Source organism: Pyrgilauda ruficollis, unplaced genomic scaffold, assembly GCF_017590135.1.
Source record: "Pyrgilauda ruficollis isolate IOZ18807 unplaced genomic scaffold, ASM1759013v1 scaffold304, whole genome shotgun sequence".
NCBI lineage: Eukaryota > Metazoa > Chordata > Aves > Passeriformes > Passeridae > Pyrgilauda > Pyrgilauda ruficollis.
The window spans coordinates 237,772-259,062 of record NW_024524423.1 but is presented as its reverse complement, the minus strand read 5'-3'; the positions used below and the strand labels follow the sequence as shown (position 1 = coordinate 259,062).

The 21,291-nt window shown below is 48.2% G+C and overlaps 1 protein-coding gene across 1 annotated transcript in view; it reads left to right on the top strand.

The window, feature by feature from the left end:
- The window catches only part of SKAP1 (src kinase associated phosphoprotein 1), a 56,427-nt gene that overhangs the window by 8,264 nt on the left and 26,872 nt on the right, over nt 1–21,291 (top strand). The window contains exon 4 of the mRNA XM_041473876.1: nt 1,143–1,250. Coding sequence (XP_041329810.1) covers nt 1,143–1,250 — 108 coding nt within the window. The remainder of the gene's footprint in view (nt 1–1,142; nt 1,251–21,291) is intronic.

The window sequence follows — 21,291 nt, the reverse complement described above, 5'->3', positions numbered from 1 at the left end:
GAAATCCTCAGGATGCAAATCCAAATGGAAAAATGATGGGATTGGCTTTTTACGGAGCAAGGGCTGTGGGATTTTGGGTCGCTCCTGAAGGAATATTTCGGAATATTGCAGAATATTCCGGAATATTCTCGGCGTTAAGGAAAACGAAGCAGCTCCATTTCCATGGATTTGAGCAGAGCTTGGAACCACCCCTAAAAATGGGAATTATTGATGCTGGATCGTTTTATCGTCCCACTTTTTTACTTTTACGATTCCCGTTTTTTCCCTAAAAATGGGAATTATTGATGTAGAATCGTTTTATCGTCCCATCTTGATTTGGAAAACGCCGGAGGAGCAGCCGGAAATTCCTTTTTGGGGCTGTTTGGAGGGCGTTGAGTGAGGAGCAGCTGCCCCCGCTCCCTTATCGGCCCCGGCCCCGCGCGCTTGGTCCAGAACAAATATTGAATTAAAAACCTTTTAATGTTGGATTTAAAACCTTTTAATAGCGAATTAGAAATCTTTTATCGCTGCTGGGTTTTCGTGAAAAGCCATCTCAGCACCTGGCACTGAGCGGCCTCTCCAGAAAATCCAAGAGCAGCAGGAAAATTCCCTGGAAAATTCAATATAAGGTTAATTTCAGGGGTGGAAAGATCCTTTCCACACCCTGATTGGGTAATTTGTTTGTAGGAAATCCATGGTTTTGTCCTTTTTCCCTTATAATTTGTGCAGAGAATTAATGTTTTTATCCTTTTTCCTGTACATTTGTGTAGGGAATCCATGTTTTTATCCTTTTCCCTGTAAATTTATGTAGGAAATTAATGGTTTTATCCTTTTTCCCTCTCCTGAAGGATTTCCAAGCTCTTCTTCCCTAAAATCCTGGGAAATTCCCCGTTTTAGTGTAAATCTTTATTTTACAAGTGGATTTATGAGAAGGTCACAGCCTGAGGACAGGCCAAGAATTTGGATTTGCCTCTGGAATTTTGGCGTTCCCAGGTTTTTCCAGCAGGAATTCCCTGCCTTGACCCTAAAACCCCTGAAATCCCACAAAAATCAGTTTGGATTTTGGAGGGAACCAGGAGGAAACTGGGATATTTGGGGTTAGGAATTCCTAAATTCCCAAAAATTTTCCCAAAATTCAACCTCTCCTCATCACCCCCATCCAGGAGGGGACGAGCATGACGGACATGACGGCTCCGAGGAAAATCCCAGCTGGAATTTTGGCCCTTCCCGGATTTCTCCGGCCTCGTTCCCGACAGAATTCCAGGATGAGGGTGAGTCCTGATTTTTTGGGAATTCTGTTGTGGAAAATTTCTTGGAATTCTGGAATGTCGCTGAAGTGTCTTGGAATTGTTGGGATTTTATCTTCTGGAGAAGATCAAAGATAAACCCGGAATCCTTTGGTTTTCCATCCATCCCATAATTCAGGAGGGGATTTTGGGGGTTTTTAGCACCTCGTCCGTTCCCACGAAATGTGAAAATTCCGGATAATATTCCTGAAATTCCAGCTATTCCTCGCCTACCTTGCTGCTGGTTTCTTTGGGATTGATCGTGTGGCTTTTCCCACCTTCCCGAATTCCCAAATTTATTAAATCCTGCTTTTCACTGGAGCAGGTTGGATTTGGGATGGCGCTCTCCCAAAAAAACCCTGGAATTTGGGAGCTGGAGAAGTTTGGATTGGGGAAAATCCCCTGGGACAGGATTTTCCTGGCTTGGATTCCTCCTGGGAATCGATCCCTTGGGATATTGATCAATCCCTTGGGAATTGATCAATCCCTTGGGATGTCAATCAATCCCTTTGGACACTGATTTATCCTATTGGTTATTGATTGATCCCTTTGGATATTCCTCTGTTTCCTTTGGATATTGATTTGTCCTTGTGGATATTGATCAACCCCTTTGGATATTGATATATCCCTTTGCATATTGATTTATCACTTGGGATATTGATCGATCCCTTTGGATATCCCTTTGTTTCCTTTCAATATTGATTAATCCCGTTGGATATGGTTTTATCCCTTGGGATATTGATCGGCCCCTTGGGATATTGATCTCCATCCCTTTGGACATTCCTTTATTCCCGTTGCTCAGTGGAGATCGGGGTGTGTCTGTGTTTATTGGGGGATTTTTGGGGCTCTCCGTGGATATTGGGGTGTGCCCGGAGGTGTCACTGGATCTCCGGTGTCCATGTGTCTCGGGGGACATTTTGGGGTACCAGTGGATTTTTGGGGCTGTCAGGGAATATTTGGGGTGTCCGTGTGTCTGGGGGGCGGGGGTTCTTCTGTGTCTGTTAGGGGCTCTTTGGGGTTATTTGCATGATTTGGGGCTATTTGCATGATTTGGGGTTATTTGCATAATTTGGGGCTATTTGCATGATTTGGGGCTATTTGTGTGATTTGGGGTTACTCAGCGGTACCTGCCTGTGGCTGTCGGGGTCTGTTCAGGTGGATTTGGGATTTTTTTGATCCATCGGGGTCTATTTGGTGCATTTGGGGCTATTTTTGTGTATTTAGGATCTATTTGGCGTTATTTTTGTGTTTTTTAGGGTCAGTTTGTGGTTATTTTGGTGTTTTTAGGGTCTAATCCGGGTTATTTCGGTGTATTTAGGATCTGTTTGGGGTTATTTGGTGTATTTAGGGTTTATTTGGTGGTTTTAGGGTCTGTTTGGGGTTATTTGGTGGTTTTGGGTTTATGGGGGGGGTCCCGCGGTCTCCCCGGGCGCGGTGGCGACTCCGGAATTCTGCAGCGCCCCCGTGTGGGGCCGGCCGGGAGCGCGCGGGGTCGGGAGCGCGCCCGGGAACGCGCACTGGGATCGGGCCTTGGGAACGGGAACGGGCCTTGGGAACGGGCCTTGGGAATGGGAATGGACTTTGGAACGGGAACGGACATTGGGAACGGCAATGGGCTTTGGGAACGGGAATGGGCCTTGGGAACAGGCCTTGGGAATGGGATCGGGGCTTGGGAACAGGAACAGGCTTTGGGAATAGGAACGGGCCTTGGGAACTGGATCGGGCTTTGGGAAGAGGCCTTGGGAATGGGAATGGGCCTTGGGAACGGGAATGGGCCTTGGGAACAGGCCTTGGGAAGGGGGTCTGGGAACGCTCCTGGCCGGGATCACGCGCAGGTGCTGCTTTGTCCTCTCATTTTATCCCCAAACCCCATCAAAGAACCCAAACCCAGCCCCCAAATCCTCCCTCAAACCCCAAATCCTCCAAAAACACATCCCAAACCAATCCCATCCCACAAACACATCCCAAATAAACCCATCCCACCCCAGAGACATGTCCCATGCATCGGGACTGATTTGGGCTCAGAACTGATGATTTGGGGTTGGGATTGGTGATTTTGGCTCAGGATTGATTGGGGGTCGGGATCGATTTGGGGTCAGGTTTTCCCCCTCACTGTGGCACCTTCCCAGCCAGCACCCGCTGGGTTTGGGCAGTTTTTTGGATTTTCCCTCCTTTTCCTGGCCTGGATAATCCCAAAGAACCTTCAGCTGCCCCAAGAGGTGCGGGAGGGAAGGACTGAGCTGGATTTAGGGAATTTTGTCCTTTGGATCCCGTTTATCCATTGGATGCTGTTGTGGGGTCTGGGTGGTTTGAACTCAGAAACCCCAGAACGGTTTGGGGTGGGAAAAACCCTAAAAATCCCCCAATTCCAACCCCGTGCCATGGACAGGGATATCTCCCACCGGAGACAACCATCCCAAATCCCCCAAACACCTCCTGATTAATTAATTAATCATTAATTCATTCATTCATTAATCAGTTGAAGGGAGCTGCTCTGGCCTTGCCCCGCAGAGGATCAAAGCCACAAAAACCCAAAAAAATCCCCTGGAATTTGGGGGAGAAACGGGAAGTTTATTTTAACTGGGAACTGATGGCTTTTGGGATTATTCCAGCCCTGATTTTGGGGCCGGGAGGCACCGGAAGCCAGGGAGGAGCAAATTTAGGGCAGGGGAAGTCCCGGTGCTCTCTGAACTCCTTCCAAAACCGGGGAAGAGCTGCGGAATTCCCGATAAACACCTGATGCATGGGGTGTGCGGGAAGGGCGCGATGGGAGAGGGCTGGAGCGGCCACGGGGCCGGTGTCAGCCTTAAAAACCCTTCAAACCCTTCCAAACCCTCGGAAATATCCTTGGAAATGGTTCAAAACTCTCTAAAACCCTTCAAAAACCTTTTAAACCCTTTAAAATCCTTTAAAATAGTACAAAACTCTCTAAAACCCTTCAAAAACCTTAAAAACCTTTTAAAATATTTCAAAACTCTCTAAAACCGTTTAAACCCTTCGAAACCCTCAAAAATATCCTTGGAAATGGTTCAAAACTCCCTAAAACACTTCAACCGGGGAAGAGCTGCGGAATTCCCGATAAACACCTGATGCATGGGGTGTGCGGGAAGGGCGCGATGGGAGAGGGCTGGAGCAGCCACGGGGCCGGTGTCAGCCTTAAAAACCCTTCAAACCCTTCCAAACCCTCGGAAATATCCTTGGAAATGGTTCAAAACTCCCTAAAACCCTTCAAAAGCCTTTAAAAGCCTTTAAAATCCTTTAAAATAGTACAAAACTCTCTAAAATACTTCAAAAACCTTAAAAACCCTTTAAAATATTTCAAAACTCTCTAAAACCCTTTAAACCCTTCCAATCCCTCAAAAATATCCTTTAAAATAGTACAAAACCCTCTAAAATACTTCAAAAAACTTAAAAACCCTTTAAAATCCTTTAAAATCCTTTAAAATAGTACAAAACTCTCTAAAACCCTTTAAACCCTTCCAATCCCTCAAAAATATCCTTTAAAATAGTTCAAAACTCTCTAAAACCCTTCAAAAACTTTCAAAATCCTTTAAAATCTTCAAAAATCCTTCCAAACCCTTTTTTCCAATCCCTCAAAAATATCCTTTAAAATAGTTCAAAACTCTCTAAAACCCTTCAAAAACCTTCAAAATCCTTTAAAATCCTTCCAAACCCTTTAAAATATTTCAAAACAAGTCCCATTTTCCCCCTCCCCAATAAAACAAATCCCATTTTCCCTCTCCCCAATAAAACAAATCCCATTTTTTCCTCCATCCCATATAAAACAAATCCCATTTTTATTTTCCACCCCTATAAACCAAATCCCATTTTTTCCCTTTTTCCTTTCCCCTCCGCTGTCCCCTGCCCTTATCCCCCCGATATTTGCATTCCCACCTCATTTAGTCTCGGGATTAATGAGCTGTTTACCCGGCTTAGATAAAACCGGGCCTAAACCCCGGCCTAACCCCAAACCCCCATTTATCACCCTGGCCTTTGTCTGGGGCCACTTTGGGGGAATTCCTCGGGAATTTTTGTCCCTCCCCAGGAAAATCCCAGGATTTTCCTGGCCCTGGGGTGGATTTGTTCATTCTTAATTAATTTTTACATTTTTTTAAGCTCTGTTTAATTTTTTTTTTTAGTTTTTTTGCCTCAAAGTTTCACCCCTCCCTGAGTTTCTGCTCCAGGGAAATCGAGGATTTGATCAAATTTGGGAATTTCTTAGGATGGCAATTCCTGAAAAATTCCATTTGGTTTGAGGGAAAAAATTCCCTCATCCCACCCAGCCTGGGAAAATCTTGGGAAAAAAAACCCAGAAAATGGAAGATTTTTGTTTGGTTTTTGGATTAGAGTTGGGATAAATGGATCAAAACCCCGATCCCAGTCCCAGCCCCAATCCCTGACCCCGACCCTGGTTCAGCAGCCAAGGCCAGAAAAAAAAATCCCTGGGATGGGATCAGGGCTGGGTCAAGTTTAGGATCGGCTTTTCCTTCCCATCCCCCTTTTCCTTCCCGACCCTTTTCCTGCTTTTCCCTTCCACCATCCCTTAAAAAGCAGCCACAAAAATCCCATTTAAAATCCCATTTAAAATCCTATTTTCCAGAGAACTTTGGGCATCTTTTATTTTAAAATATTTTTATATAATATCCCAGATTTTCTGCTTTTCCCTTCCATCATCCCTTAAAAACAGCCACAAAAATCCCATTTTCCAGGGAATTTTGGGCATCTTTTTTTTTTCAATGTATTTTATATTATAGCTCATATTTTCTGCTTTTTTCCTCCAGCATCCCTTAAAAAGCAGCCACAAAAATCCCCTTTTCCAGGGAATTTTGGGCACTGTTTCTTTTTAAATATTTTAAAATAATATCCCAGATTTTCTGCTTTTCCCTTCTATCTTCCCTTCTTCCAGGGAAATTTGAATCCCCTTAAAAAAAAAATCTAAATAATGTCCCGGATTTTCTGCTTTTCCCCTTTACCATCCCTTCTTCCAAGGAATTTTAGTTCTCATTTTTTCTTAAATAATATCCCAGATTTTCTGCTTTTCCCCTCCACCATCCCTTAAAAAACAGCCACACAATCCCATTTTCCAGGGCATTTTGGAAAATTTTTCCCCATTTTTTAAAATTTTAATATTTTATGTATACTATCCCATTTTCTTGCTTTTCCCTTCCACCATCCCACAAAAAAAAGGAGAAATTTTCTTGGCCGTAAACCCCAGATTTGCTGCGTTGCCTCATCCCACCCCCGCCGTGCCGCGATTCCCGTTATCCCTTCGGAATATTCCGGACTTTCTTCAAGGGCTCCAGGAGCCACCTCGTGGCCACCTCGTGGCAGCTTCTGCCGAGGTGGGACCTCAAGGAGAGCTTGGGAAGGGTTGAAAATCCAGGCTGGGCTGGAAATGGGACCCATCCGTCACCAGAATCCCGGGAAAAGCGTTGGGGGAATCGATCGGGGCGCTAACGGCGCCGACACGCTGGAAATGTTCATTATCCTCCCTAATTCACGCCCGATCAGGAAACGCCAAGGGGGGAAAAAAAATCCAAAATTCCAGAGGGAGGGCGAGGAATTAAAAACGAGCTTTTAAAAAGTGGGCAGAACAACAGAAGGGATTTTCGGGCGGGATTAATGGAAATTATTAATAAATATTAACGGCAGCCCGCCCCAGCCCCCGCTCCCCGCGGACATCTGTTTGCATCCATTGGGTGTCGCATCCCGGCGGGGCTGAATGGGATTTATCTGGATTTTCTATGCATGGCTTGCTGGGAATGGAAATAAATCGGGAAGCGGCCGCGGCGGGGCCGTATTGGTTTTTCCTGGGATGCCTGAACTTTTCACCCCGGGGGTCGGAGCGGTCGCGCGCTGACCCCGCTGCCCCCGGCTGGTGCGGCCGCGGCTCCGAGGGGTCACCTTGCAGCCATGGCAACCGTGGCCCATGGATCATCCAAGGATCAGCCAAGGATCGTCCCCGGCCGCTTTTCCGCGGCGCAGGGAGCGCGAGCCGCGGGGTTTTGGCCGAGGGAGTCGGGGTTTTTCCAGCTGGGAAGGGTTTTTTTGGGGTGTTGGGGGTTGTTCCCACGGGGAGGTTTGGGTGGTTTGGGGTGGTGGTTCTGAGTGGGGAGGGATGGGGGAAAGGGGTGGGGAGGGAAAAGAGGGATTGGGAAAAGAGGGATGGGGAAAAGAGGGAATGGGAAAAGGAAAAGAGGGATGGAAAAAGAAGGATTTGGAAAAGAGGGATGGGGAAGGAAAAGAGGGATGGAAAAAGAAGGATTTGGAAAAGAGGGATGGGGAAGGAAAAGAGGGATGGAAAAAGAAGGATTTGGAAAAGAAGGATGGGGAAGGAAAAGACAGATGGGGAAGGCAAAGCACTCCCAATTCTGGATTCGTATCCTTGCTCTTCGTTGTGCCTCAGTTTCCCCGTCATCCCTCCTCCATTGGAGCAGATTCCTTGGGGTTTAATTTGGAACATTCCTGGTTTCTTGGCTGGGATTTTGGATATGAAGCACTGGGGGCTGCTCCTGCTGTTCCTGTCCTTAAGCAAGGCGAAATTCCTAAAAATTGGAGCTGGAATCCAGCTCCGGGCAGACCCTGATGGGCTGGAGGGCTCCGAAGTGGGAGATTTGGTGGTTGGGAATTCTGGATCCTGGGGGATTTCAAAGCCTGGCATCCAGCTGGTGTTTTTTGTGCCTGGGAAGGGATTTATTCCCACCCTGAGATTCCACAGGGGAAGCTGGAGGTTTGGGATGAACTTGGGTGAGGAATCTCTGCCTCAGAGCACAGGGGAGGTCTGGGAAAGGTCAATTCCACCTCACCCTTTTCCCTTTTTCCTTTTCCCTTTTCCCTCTCCCTTTTCCCTTTTTCCTTTTCCCTCTCCCTTTTCCCTTTCCCATTTCCCTTTTCCCCTTTTCCCCTTTTTTCCTTTTCCCCTTTCCCCTTTTCCCCCTTTTTCCCTCCCCCCGTATCCCAGAACTGGCCTCATTCCCCGTTTTTGAACTTGGGGAATTCCCAGGGGAGCTGCTGGGGTTATTTCGGGACTGGGGCCGTGCCCTGTCCCTCTCCACGGGAGCACAAAGGGATTTCCCTCAGTCCCACACCTGCTCCATTGTTTTCCCAGGTTTTGGTGTCCAAAGGGCCTGGATGGAAATTCCAGAGGCCTGGGAGCAGCTGTGGAAGTGCTCAGCTTGCTCCAAACAATGGGAATGCAAATCCGGACTCGGCCGAAGGCCTCGGGGTGGGCTCCTCATCCCATCCCAGTCTGGGGCTCAAACTGGGACCCCGGGGTTGGTGGTGGTGCCTTTGGAGGTGGGAGGAGGAGGAGGAGAAAGAGGAGGAAGCTGAGGATCAGGATCAGGATGAGGATCAGGATCAGGGCGAGGATGAGGATGACGAGGAAGGGGTTGAGGATCAGGATCATGATGAAGATCGGGATGAGGATCAGGATGAGGATGAAGATCAGGATCAGGATGAGGACGAGGATGAGGAGGCAGCTCAGGATCAGGATCAGGGTGAGGACCAGGATGAGGATGAAGATGAGGATGAGGAGGAGGAAGACGAGGCCAGAGCTGGTCTCCATCTCCACCGTCCCCCATCCTTTCATGGACCCTGCAGGGATCCAGATCCCTCCCCTCTCCCCGCACATTTCTCCCAACCCTTTCCCTATTTTCCACCAGATCCTGCCTCACCCAAGCATAAAAATCCCAAATTTCCCCCAAACCCCTCCCGGCTCCCCCAGCGCGAGAAACCCACGGGGCGAAAGCAGCGCGGTTCCCGATCCCGGCCTTGCTTGCCAGGCGGGAATGGGGGCGGGGAGCGGGAGCCCAGCCGCGCTTCCCGAGCTGTTTGCAGAGCCCTCGGAAAAAGGGAAAACAATGCGATTAATTTTCTGCAGCGCAATCATGCAGAGATTTAATAAGCAGCCAAAGGTAGGATCCATCTGTAAGGAACGCGCCGCCTGCTCCATTACTCCTCTCCTGCCATTTTTTTTCCCTCCCAAACCTTAATTAATTGAGGGGAGAAAAAAAAAAAAAAAAAGAGAGAGAAAAAAAAAGAGGGAATTGTTTATTAAAGTGGGAACAGGCTCTCGGCTCTGTCTCTGCGCAGCTCTGGTTCAAAAGTTCACCCAATTCCCCCAAGGCTCGTCCGTGTGTGTGTTTGGAAGCGGGGCCGTACGTGCGCCTCTCCCTCCTTCCCAGATTTCCTCGCTTCCCTGCTCCCGCACGGATTCCCAAAAAGGTGCCGCGCTTAAAAACAAAACAAAAAAATAAATTAATTTTGGGATTTTTTTATTCCATCTGGAATGTTCTGTGGGAGAGATTTTTCTTGTTCTCTCCCTGCTCGTCCTTTATCCCGGTTGGCTCGGGAAGGGAAAGGCGATTCCGGAGCGGGGCTGGGGCGGGATAAACGGGAAGGGATGGGGGCGGATTCCGCAGGTGGATCCAGGTGGGAAACACCGGCCGTGGAGGGCTTGGGAATGTGGGATAACCGTGGTCAGAGTGGGAATGTGGGATATCTGTGGGATAACAGCTCCAGAATTCCCTCTGGGAATTTTCCTGGCTCAATGTTGCCCTCTCCTTGAATCCCTGGCTCACTCCATCCTCCCCGGATGTTCTTGGAATTCTGTTGTCTCTGCCCAAAATAAATGGGAATTTTTTGTGCTGTGGCCATGGAGGAATCAGTGTTAATGTGCCAAAATTCCCTGTTTTCACTCCTGGGAACGTTCCAGGCTGGGATCTGCTGGCCTGGCCGTGTCCATTTGTCCTGGCCAGGTTGTTCTGTCCTGGTCACTCTGTCCTGGTCACTCTGTCCTGGCTGCCCCACTGCCCTCCCACTCCTCCTTCCCTCAATTCCATGTTTTTCCTGCTTTTTTCCCCTCTGATTCCCTGAAGTCAGAGAGGATCACGGCCTGGGAAACCTGGAGCTGGAAGGAGGGACTTGGGGTGGGTCGGGTGAGCATTCCGGAACCCTGGAATGGTTTGGGGTGGAAAGGACATTAAACCACCTCCAGTCCCATCTGGGACAATTCCTGTTATCCCAGGCTGCTCCAACCTGGCCTGGGACAATTCCAGGGATGGGGCAGCCACAGATCCCCTGGGAATTCCATCCCTGAGGGAAGTCCCACCACGAGAAGTAGCTCGCCCAAGGACACCAATCCAGGTGCCTGTGGAGTAGAAGGAGTTGGGGTTTTCCGTGGAATCACTGATCCCATTTTTCCCAGGACAGGGAGGATCTGTCCCTCTCCACCCGCCACAGGAAAGCTCAGAAAACTCAGGACTGGAGGAGGAAAGACCTTGGAGAGCAGGAAGGAGGGGAAAAATAAAAATAAAAAAAAATAACACAGGGATGTCCTGAGTGGGATCCGGATCTTCTGAATCCCCTTGGTGCCACTCTGTGGGACTCTGTGGGGACAAGCTGGGACCCGTCACCATGGCCCCACCAGGGCCATAAAATGGATTTAATTGGATTTTCCAGGTTTGATTTCCTGGATTTCTGGGGGATCAGGGGCTCCTTTAAACGGGAATCAAGGCAGGATTTGGGGTTGCAGCCAAGGCCTCGGCACTGCTTGCCACAGCTGGCGCTGCCTGGGATTATCCCAAATAAAAATTGCAGCTGGATTTTATCCTCCACCTGGATTTTGGAGAGGGGGAACGGGCGATTTCATTTTCCCAATAAATTTAGAAAGAATTTGTGGAATAACTGCCCCTGCTGGAGTGGAATGGGGCTGTGCAGATGTCTGTGTTCAGCTTTATAACCATCCTCTCCAATTCCCGGAGTTTTCCAAAAATTCCTGCCCTGCCCGCGGTGCCAGGCATTGAGGAACCCCTGAGATTTCCGCTTTTTTAACGGTCTTTCCTCTCTCGGATTCAAGTTTCCTGCTCTTTCCCACAGCCAGAAGGACGAGGAATTTGCCAGGAGCGTGAACTGAAAGTTGAGAGTCTCCTGTGGCTGTGTTACTCCAGTTGTTGGGATTCCTGGAATATTCGGAATACAACATCCCCGAAAAACTAGCGGGAGCTGCCGGGGAGGTCACGCATCCAGCAGTGGGAGGAACGCGGAGGTTCTCAAGAGAAAACCCCGAAGTTTTCCCTTGGAAACCTCCTCAAAATCCCTGAGGGTTTCAAGGAGAAGTTGAGGATTGGAGTGCGTGGGGAAGAGAAGTTTGGGATTTTTAGCTGGAGGGAGGAGTGGAGATATCCCAAAAAAGACCCCGGTTTCCTGCCCAGGGCAGCGGTGGAGCTGCCAGAGGGATTTAAGGGGTGTGTGGATGTGGCACTTGGGGACGTGGGAGAGCGGGCACACGGGAGGGGTGGCACGGGTCCCAGAGCAGCTGTGGCTGCCCCTGGATCCCTGGAAGTGTCCCAGGCCAGGTTGGACATTGGGGCTTGGAGCACCTGGGACAGTGGGAGGTGTCCCTGGATGGGCTTTAAGGTCCCTTCCCACCTAAACCCTTCCATGATTCCGTGGCAGCGCTGGGTTGAAGTTTGGACTTGATCTTGGAGGTTTTTGCCAACCTCAACAACCCTGGGATCCCATGAGGGGACATCTGGGAGGTTCCAGTTCCAGAGCTGAGCCTGTGGTGGGTCTAGAATCGAGTCCAAGGTGGCTTTAGACCCAAGTCCCTGGTCCAGACCCAGCCATGACCCTTTTGTTGTTCCAGACCCAACCCTGTCCCAGTCCCCGCCATGACCCCAGAGCAGTCCCAGCCCCAAACCCGTGGTGATTTTACACCTGACCCTGTCCCAGTCCCCACCATGACCCCGCTGTGGTTCCAGCCCCAAACCCGTGGTGATTTTACACCTGACCCTGTCCCAGTCCCCGCCGTGACCCCACCGCGGTCGCAGCGCGTGGCCGGCGGCGCCGGCGCTCGGCCCGGGGGGCGCGGGGGGGAAGCAGCAGCAGAAGCAGCAGCAGCAGCAGAAGAAGGATCTGCGGCCGGTGGCTGCAATCATCCCGCTGCTGTCTGCTCCCAGACTGATGGCAGAGCCCGCCGAGGCGGGGAGTTCAACCAGAGGTTATCTTTCCCAGGTACCATCTCGCCCAACGAGAATTTGATTTTTTTTCTTTTTTTTTTTCCCCTCTCCAGGACTTTACTCCATTAGATTAATGAAATTTCAATGAGAGCCCGGCGCCCCCTGAAGCTTTGTTAACAAAACAAATGGGGGTTCGGGAGGTGTGACAGCTCGCGAGGAGAGTTACGAGAAGGTGAATACATCCTCGCAATCCACTCAGCCCCGCCGCACATTGATCTCTATTTAAAGCCCCAATCGGATTTTTGTTAATTATAAATGATTGATCTGCAGCTCTCTCCCCACTCCCAGCGCCACCCGCCCTTCTCGTCTTCCATGTGGCTTTTTCCACCCCCTTCTCCTCCTTCCCCGAGCCCCCCAACGCACTCGGAACTTCTTTGCATGCTGCGTGTGGAGCGTTTTTGTTTTCGGAGACAGCCCTGGAAGGCAAATTGCAGCTGGGCCCGCGGCAGAGCCGGCGCTGTCAGCGCTTCCATCGCCAGCTCCGTGTTTTTCATGGCTTATCAGCTCCGCGGCCAAATGAACTCCGAGCCCGGCGCCTTTTACAGGTTTAGCACAAAAAAAAACCAACAAAAAAAAAAAAACCAAAAAACAAAAAGAAAAGAAATAAATGGAGAAGAAAGGGACAGAAAGGCAAAGAAAGGGCTCGGAGACAAAGCGAGGCGCGGTGATTAAAGCAGGGAAATTGGGTTTGGTTTCCAGGAGGGTTGGGAAGCTGGGAAATTGAGGAGCCGTCCTTAAATCATCCTTTAAATGTGGGGTTTGCCAGGGGTCAGGGTGGTCGTGTTCCTGCATGCTCTGGGGATGGGATCTGGGGGAGGTGAAGGTCCAGAGCCTCTGGTTCCTCCCCGGATCTTCCTTCAGCTCTGGTTTTATCCCAGACTGGAACTGGGATCTGAGAAACGGAGCCGTCCTTAAACCCCGGTTTAAATGTCGGGTTTTAGAGGGGTGAGGGTGGTCGTGTTCACACTGGCAAAGGGATCCAGGGAAAAACGAGGATCCAGAGCCTTTGATTCCTGCCTGGAATCGATCCCGAACTCTTCCCTTGGCTCCGATTTCATCCCGGTGAAGTTGCTCCAGGTTGGAGCTGGAGGCTGGAACTGGAATCTGTCAGAGCTGGGGAGCTGAGGAGCCGCCCTTAAACCGAGGTTTTAAACCCGGGATTTTCTTGGGGTCAGGGTGGTTGGGTTCCTGCACACTCTGGGAATGGGATCCAGGGAAAAATGAGGATCCAGAGCCTTTGATTTCCTCCTGGGATTGATCCTGAACTCTTCCCTTGGCTCCGTGTTTTTATCCTGGTGAAGTTGCTCCAGGTTTGGGCAAATCCCAGCTCCAGCTCTGATCCCTTTAAAACCAATTTATTGGTGCTTTTGGAGACCTCTGGGGGCCTGGTTTGGCCAGGACTGCCCAGTCTGGTGGCCACCAGTGGCCCAAGAGTGGCCTGGTCCTTCCCGGTGCCTCCATGGAACTTCTGGAGCTCCATAAATCCGGCAGCTCCCGGTCTCACTTCCAAGGCAGGACAGAAATGGGATATTCCCATCTCCAAATCTTTGATTATTTGAATTTTTGTGTCTTTCTGGAGTTGCTTGGGTTGGGGAGGGGATGGTTGGTTCTCCTTGCTCAGATTCTTGGCTCTTCCAGAATCTTTGGCTGATCCCGGTGAATCAAATCCTGCTTGGAATGTCCTGTGAGAAAACTGGAGAATTCCAGATAATTCAGAATTTATTCCGTGCCCGAATTCCCGAGTCATCTTTAGGGTCAGCTGGGTGAATTTTGGGGTTGTTTGGCTCTTCTCAACTGCTTTAAAAACCTCCCCAAAACCAAACCAAAAGAAAACCCAATGAGGAAAAGAGGGCAGATTTTGCATTTTTGGCCTTTTTCCTTGAAAATCCACCCCAAATCCCATTGTTTTTTCCTCAAATCTTTCCAAAATTTATCAGTACTCGTCCTGTGTGGAGCTCCACCAACCCTGCTGGGTTTTAGTCAAATTTTTGGGGTTGAGCTCCATCCCTTCCCATTTCCAGGTCTGGATCCCATCCATTCCCATGGATCAAAATTCCAGGAAATTCAGGGAAAGGCACAAAAATTGCTGCATGTTTATTTCTGGAATTTTTAGCTAAATTCTGCCAAATTCAGCTAAAAAAAGGGAGCTCAGTACCCTCTCTCCTTCCAAAGGGGCTTTTCCAAGGTCTCCAAAAATCCGGGGAAAAAATCAGATACGCTACAAAAAAAGTTTTGGGATCAGCGCCGAGGTGGGCAAAAAAAAAGGAGGTTTTTGGCGAATTATCGAGTCTGTCGGATTCCAAGAATTAAAAAGAAAAGGGAGTTGATTTTCCGAGATATTTTAATCCCTTTTCCCGTTGTCTTCGGGAACGGCCCTAACGGATGATTTTCATTAGCGGGGCCGGAATTTATGGGGTCCCAGCGGGTTCTCCCAAGGTTAAATAATTTAAAGGAATAAACCCCTTATCCGATGTAATCGAGCTAATGAAGGATATCGGATATTTCCACGCCGGGGGAGAGAGGGAGAAAAAAAAAAAAAAACAAAAAAAATGGGATTTGGGAAGCGGCGGCGGGAACACAAATCTCGGCGTAAACACGGGGTTTCCAAAGGCGGAATTACGGCGGGATATCGCGGGGCGGCACCGCGGCCATAAATAAAAAATCAATTCTTAATGATGAGGGCGCCTTGTTCGGGAGCATTCCCGGGGTTAAACGGGAGCAGGGAAGGAAGGGGAAAAGCGGGAAAGGCGGGGAGGGGCAGGGGGCGTTAATTTGATTTACGGGGATGCGATTCCTCAGCGGAATCTCCACGGAATAATTGTTATTATATCTCTGCTGCCAGATGGCTCCCGGTGTAAACAGCCAGCGACAACTCCGGCGTCGGCCCCTTCCCTCCCCTCGTCCATGGCAAAAATTCCCTTTCTCCCCATCAATTGATGGGGAAAAGAAATAAATCTGATTTTTCCCGCTTATCTTCATCTTCCCTCCGCTTTTCAACTCCAACTCGCTCTCCATTTTATATTTTTTTTAATGGTTTTAATTTTTTTTTTAAATCAAAATTATTTTTTTAATGGTAAAAATCCAAAAAGAAATCCAGGCTAGTGATAAAAAACCCAAAAAGGAATCCTGGCTGGGAAATAAAAATCAAAGTTATTTTTTGAAATTATTAGAACCCAAAAAGAAATCTGGGCTGGGAAATAAAAACCAAAATTATTTTTTTGAATGGTGAAAAACCAAAAAAGAAATTCAGGCTGGGAAACGCTTCTGAGGAAAAGTTTCAGAGCAGGAATCTTGGAGCAAGGAATAAAAAGGGGAATAAAAAAGGGAATAAAAAAGGGAATAAAAGGGAATAAAGAAGGAACCCGCTGCTGCTCGCATTGGTTTTACTCTTTTACGGTGACAGATGTTCCCAAAAAGTCCTTTCAGCCCCAGAGCTGCGGAGATTTTTCCCTTTTGTCGGAGGTGAAAAAGGTCGGAACGGAAAAAGCGGGATTGTAAAAAATCCAGAGAAATGGTTGGGAAATTCAGGGAGGCCGGATTTAAATCAGGGTTTGGGTGTGGTTGGACGGTCCTGGGTTCTGAAACACCCTGGAGTTTACAGAAGGTGTGGGGAAGGACTTGTTTTGTTTTATTTTGACTTTATTATGTCTTATTTTATTTTATTTTATTTTATTTTATTTTATTTTGTCTTATTTTGCTTTATTCTGTTCTGACTTTTATTTTATTTTTTAAAATTTTATTTCTTTTCTTTTATTTTATTTTAATCTTTTCCCCTTCCCACCTTTCTTTCCATACCCCAAAACATTTCCTTGCAGCTCAGAAACAATTCCCGGCTTTTTCCCCCATCTCTTGTATCCGGTATAATTCCCATTCCCGACTCCAGGAATAAATGAATTTAAAATTCCAGTTCTGCTCCGAGGGGGGGAATTCTGGGACAGCTGAAAACTTCTCCTTATTCCAAGGGGACACCTGTGGCCGGGAATGCTGGAAGGATGCAAGTGGAATATTCAATTTTTATGGAATACTTGATTTTTTGTGGAATATTTGATTTTTATGGAATATTTGATTTTTTTGTGGAATATTTGATTTTTAGAAAATGGGAATTTCTGAGCTTCCCTGCCAAAGGGATCCGTGGAGGATCCCGAAGTCCCGGCTCATTGAGAGCTCCTTGTTCCCATCACTTTTCCCTGGATTTTGTGGATATTCCAGAGGATTTGGGGTTGGAGAAGGGCAGGCAGGGCTCGGGATGGAGGCGGAATTTTGGGAAAGCGACGGCTTGGCTCTGAGCCTGAATTTCAGGGATTCTGGGATTCCAGGATTCTGGGATTGCAGGGACTCTGCAATTCCAGGGATTCAGGGATTCTGGAATTCCAGGCATTCCGGGCGATGGAATTCCTGTGAGGCCGAGGCCTCTTCCCCATCCCCATCTCCACACAAAATCCGGGGATTTTGTTTTTCCAGTTTTCCTCCCTTTTCCCAAGAAATCCCCCATTTCCAGGGACCTCCCTCAATCCCATCCCTTCGTTTTCCCGTTTCCCGTTTCCCGCGTCACTCCCGGCGACCTTGGAGCGGCAAATTCCGGACGGAGCCTCGCAATTCCGGCTCCTTCCCCGAGGTGACTCCCAAACAAGCCGGGAGCAGCTCCTGGGAATTTTCCTCGGCTTCCAGGGGGGTCTGGTTAAAGATTAACCCCCAGCCCCGCATTCCTTCGATCCGGAATTGTGATGGATTTCTCCAGGTGCGCCGCGCCCGCCCAGGTGGAACCGGGAGCGCCGGGCCGTGGTGACATTCCTGGCCCTCTCCGGGGGTCATTGCGTGGCCTCCATCCCAATTTTCCGTGCTCCCTGCGCCGCTGGAATTTGTTTATCCCCGTGGGGATCTGAGGGGGGGGAAGTGTTGGCTTGGATTCCTGCCCGGAATTCCGGGATTTTGGCTTTTATCTGGATTTTCAGGCGGTTTTGGCGCCGTTGTCGCTTTGATTTTTCCGCCTCTGATTTGGGAGAAATTCTGTAATTTTTTATCCAGATTTTCAGGGGGTTTTGGCACCATCACCACTTTGATTTTTTGACTATTTGGGGTGGTTGGGGGTGAATCCCATGGAATTTGTTCACCGGGATTGAATTTCCTTGGATTTCTGTGCAATTCCAAGAGAAAAGGGAAGGAATAATTCCCTCAAATATCCCAGCCCTGGGAAAGCTTTGGGTTGGGATCCATCCATGGATATCCACTCCCACCTCGGAATTCCAGACATTTGGGATTTGGGGATGCTCCTGCTCCTGGGAAAATCTCTATTGATTGGGGGGTTTTTTCCCATAAAAATCATCTTTCCAGCAAAAATATCCAGGTTTTTCCATTCAAAATTCATCCAAAGAAAGCTTTCCCTGAGGAATTGTTGGGATGATCCCAGGTTTTAACCTTTGATCTGGGCCCGTTGTAGGAATTTTGATTTATTGATGAACTTTATTCCAAATCCCACGATTTTTAATTAAAATAAAAATTCCTAGCTATAAAAAACCTCAATTTTTTCCCCTTTTTGCCAGAAAATTCACTTATCTTTTTTTTTTTTTTCCCTTAAAAATAAAAAGGGAAATGGATTTTTCTGGCAGGGATTAATGTCAGGAATAAAAGCTGGAGAGGGAAAGGGGCGGATGTTTCATTTCCCGCCGGGTCACAGTGCAGGAGCTGGGAATTCCTTCATGTGGAATATTCCTGGATCAATGGCAAAAGTCCCTTTTTTGGGACCTCTGCCTTGATTAACTCTGGAATTGCTTTTCCCGACAAATCCAGGGATTTTATTGCTCATTTTCCCCCACCTTTGACATTCCCAGGGCATTCCCACATTTTTCTCCTTTTCCTCAGGGATTCTGGGGGTTTTTCCAGAGAATTCCAGAGCTGGGCCAGCTCCCAATCCCATCCCAGGAGCAGATTCCCAGCAAAGCCTGGGAATGGGGTTCCAGGGGAATTTTGTGATGGGAGAAAAGAGATTTTGGGCTGGAAGAGAGGGATTTAGATTGGGAATTAGGGAAAAATGGGAATTTGGGAAAAATCCCGTCCTGGCAAAGCCCAGGAATGGGGTCCAAGGGAAATTTTTGGGTGGGAGAATAGAGAGATTTGGATTGGGAATTTGGGAAAAATCCCTTCCCTTGGATCAAAGCCTGGGAATGGGATCCAAGGGAAATTTTGGGATGAGAGAAGAGTTTTGGGCTGGAAAAGAAGGAATTTGGGAGAAATTCCTCCCTGGGAGGGCGGGAAGGGGCTGGGATGGATTTCCCAGGGAAATTCCAGGATTCCACATCCCCGGAAGTGTCCAAGGCCGGGTGGGGGCAATCCGGGATAACAGGAGCGGGTGGGAATGGGATGAGCCTTGAGTTCCCTTCATCCCAAATCATTCCGGGGTTTTCTGGGGAGCTTTGGAAGGAGAATCCTAAAACTTCCCAATCCTCTTCCCAGGAGAACGGGATTGTAGACTTTTCCATGGAAAACTCCAACCCAGCTCGGTGCCTCCTTGGCTCCCAAATCCCGAGTGCATTCCCCTCTTGCCCCATTCCTCGGAATTCCTTCTCTGCCCCCATTCCCGAGGAAGAGGAGGAATCTGAGGAAGCCCTTCCCAGATTTCAGGCTTTTCTGTGGAATATTCCAAGAGTTTCTGGGCAAGCGGAGCCGGGCCGGATGGGGACGTCTTTAATCGCTCCAAAGTGCTCCGGCGGCTCCAGGCGGGAATGGAAAATCCATGGAAAAAACCACGGAGAGAGCCCCAAGATAGGATCCTCACTAAGCCCGGCCATTAACGGGGATCCCCACGGAGCAATTCCCGGGAATCCGGGGGGAGGGAAGGGAATGGGGCATCGTATCCTTGGAAACGGCAATTCCCGGAGCCAGCAGGGCTGGGGACGGAACCCATCCAGGGGGATTCTCCCACTGATCCCGAAAATCCCGGATTTTTAGGGGAATATTTAGGGATATTTAAATTGGGATATTTGAGAATATTTAAATCGGGATATTTGGGAATATTTAGGGATATTTAAATTCTCCCACTGATCCTAAAGCCCAGCATCCTGAAGATCCCGGATTTTTAAATGGGACATCGTATCCTTGGAAACGGCAATTCCCGGAGCCAGCAGGGCTGGGGACGGAACCCATCCAGGGGGATTCTCCCACTGATCCCGAAAATCCCGGATTTTTAGGGGAATATTTAGGGATATTTAAATTGGGATATTTGAGAATATTTAAATCGGGATATTTGGGAATATTTAGGGATATTTAAATTCTCCCACTAAAAGCCCAGCATCCCGAAGATCCCGGATTTTTATCGGGGTTTTTATGGCTCAGCCGAGGTTTGGAGGTTGGAGGGCTGTTCCAATGGCCTCGTTGGAATTTTGGGATGAGCTCAGCCTGGCTGGGCTGGGATCGAGTAGGCCGGGCCTAAAGCCAGCCCATGGAATTCCCATCAGGGAAAATCTGGGAATGGAATTCCTGCTTCTGATTCCAGAGTTTGGAGCAGGACTGGACCAGTTCCTGGAAATTCCTCTGAAATTTCCATGTCTGCTTTTTCCCTGGATTCTCCTGGGAAGAGGGAAAAAAAACAAGGAAAGAAAAATCTGGGAAAAGCTGCTCAGGGGATGGGGGTTCAATCCCGGAAATTCTGTGGGCTGGGATTTTGGGAATTTTAGGAGACCCTCTGGATCTGGAGATCCTCTGGAGCTGAATTCCTCTGGGAATGGGGGAAAATTTTGGGAATACTTGGGAACTGAATTCCTCTGGAACTGGGAGGAAATTTTGGGGACACTTGGAGCCCAATTCCTTTGGGAACATGCGGAAAACATGGCTGAGCTTGGATTTCCAGGAGCAGGAAAATCCAGAGCTTCAACCCCGGGGAGATGGGAATTTGGGAATGTGGCATTCCCAACTTCTGGGGAGGATTGCACCAGAATTTCCCAGTCTAAATTCCATAAAAAAGCAGGAAAAGCAGCAAAACTCCCCTGTTGGGTTCAGGTCACTAAAACGCCCGGAAAATGAGAGATAATCCCAAAATTCCTCTTTTCCCAGAGAAAAACACCTCTGGGTGACTCCAGAGTTTGGATTGTGCTGGAATTTCTTGGTGCAAATTCCATAAAAAAGGCAGAAAACTCCGGTGGAAAAGTGGGAAGCTCCCGGTTTTCCCAACCTTTGCACTCCATGATTTTCCTCATTAATGGATGGATCGTTCTGCCCCATTGCAGCTCCAGCCTCGTTTTCCTTGGAATAATCGGATCCGGAATTCTGCCTGGGGAAGGAGGGAAGAGAGCTGGGAATTCATGGCTGGAAAAAAAAGATTTAGGGATATTTAAATCGGGATATTTGGGGATATTTAGAGATATTTAAATTGGGATATTTGGGAATATTTAGAGATATTTAAATCGGGATATTTGGGAATCTTTAGGGATATTTAAATCGGGATAATTATGGATATTTAAATTGGGATATTTGGGGATATTTAAATTGGGACACTTAGGAATATTTAGGAATATTTTAAAAGGGATATGTAAGGATATTTTATTAAGGGTATTTAGGGATATTTAGGAATATTTTAAAATAGGATATTTGGGGATATTTAAATTGGGATACTTAGGAATATTTAGGAATATTTATATGGGAATATTTGGGGACATTTAGGAATATTTGGGGATATTTAAATGCAGATATTTTGGGACATTTAAGGACATTTATACAGGGATATTTTGGAATTTTTTGGAATATTTAGGAATATTTAAATCAGGATTTTTAACATTTATTTGGGAAAACCCCAAATCCCAGCAGTGGGAAACAGAAGCAGATCCGAGATTCCCCCTTCCCTTTTATCCTGAGCTCCGCATCCTCTTTTCCCCCCTTTTTTCCCGGATTCTCCCGGAATTCTCCCAGGAATCTGGGGGCTGTGTGAAAGAGGAGCCGTCCCTTTTTCCCAGGATGAATTCCCGGCGCCCGGGGCAGGGTCAGGGATGCTTTAGGGATCCGTTTTCCGAGGAAAA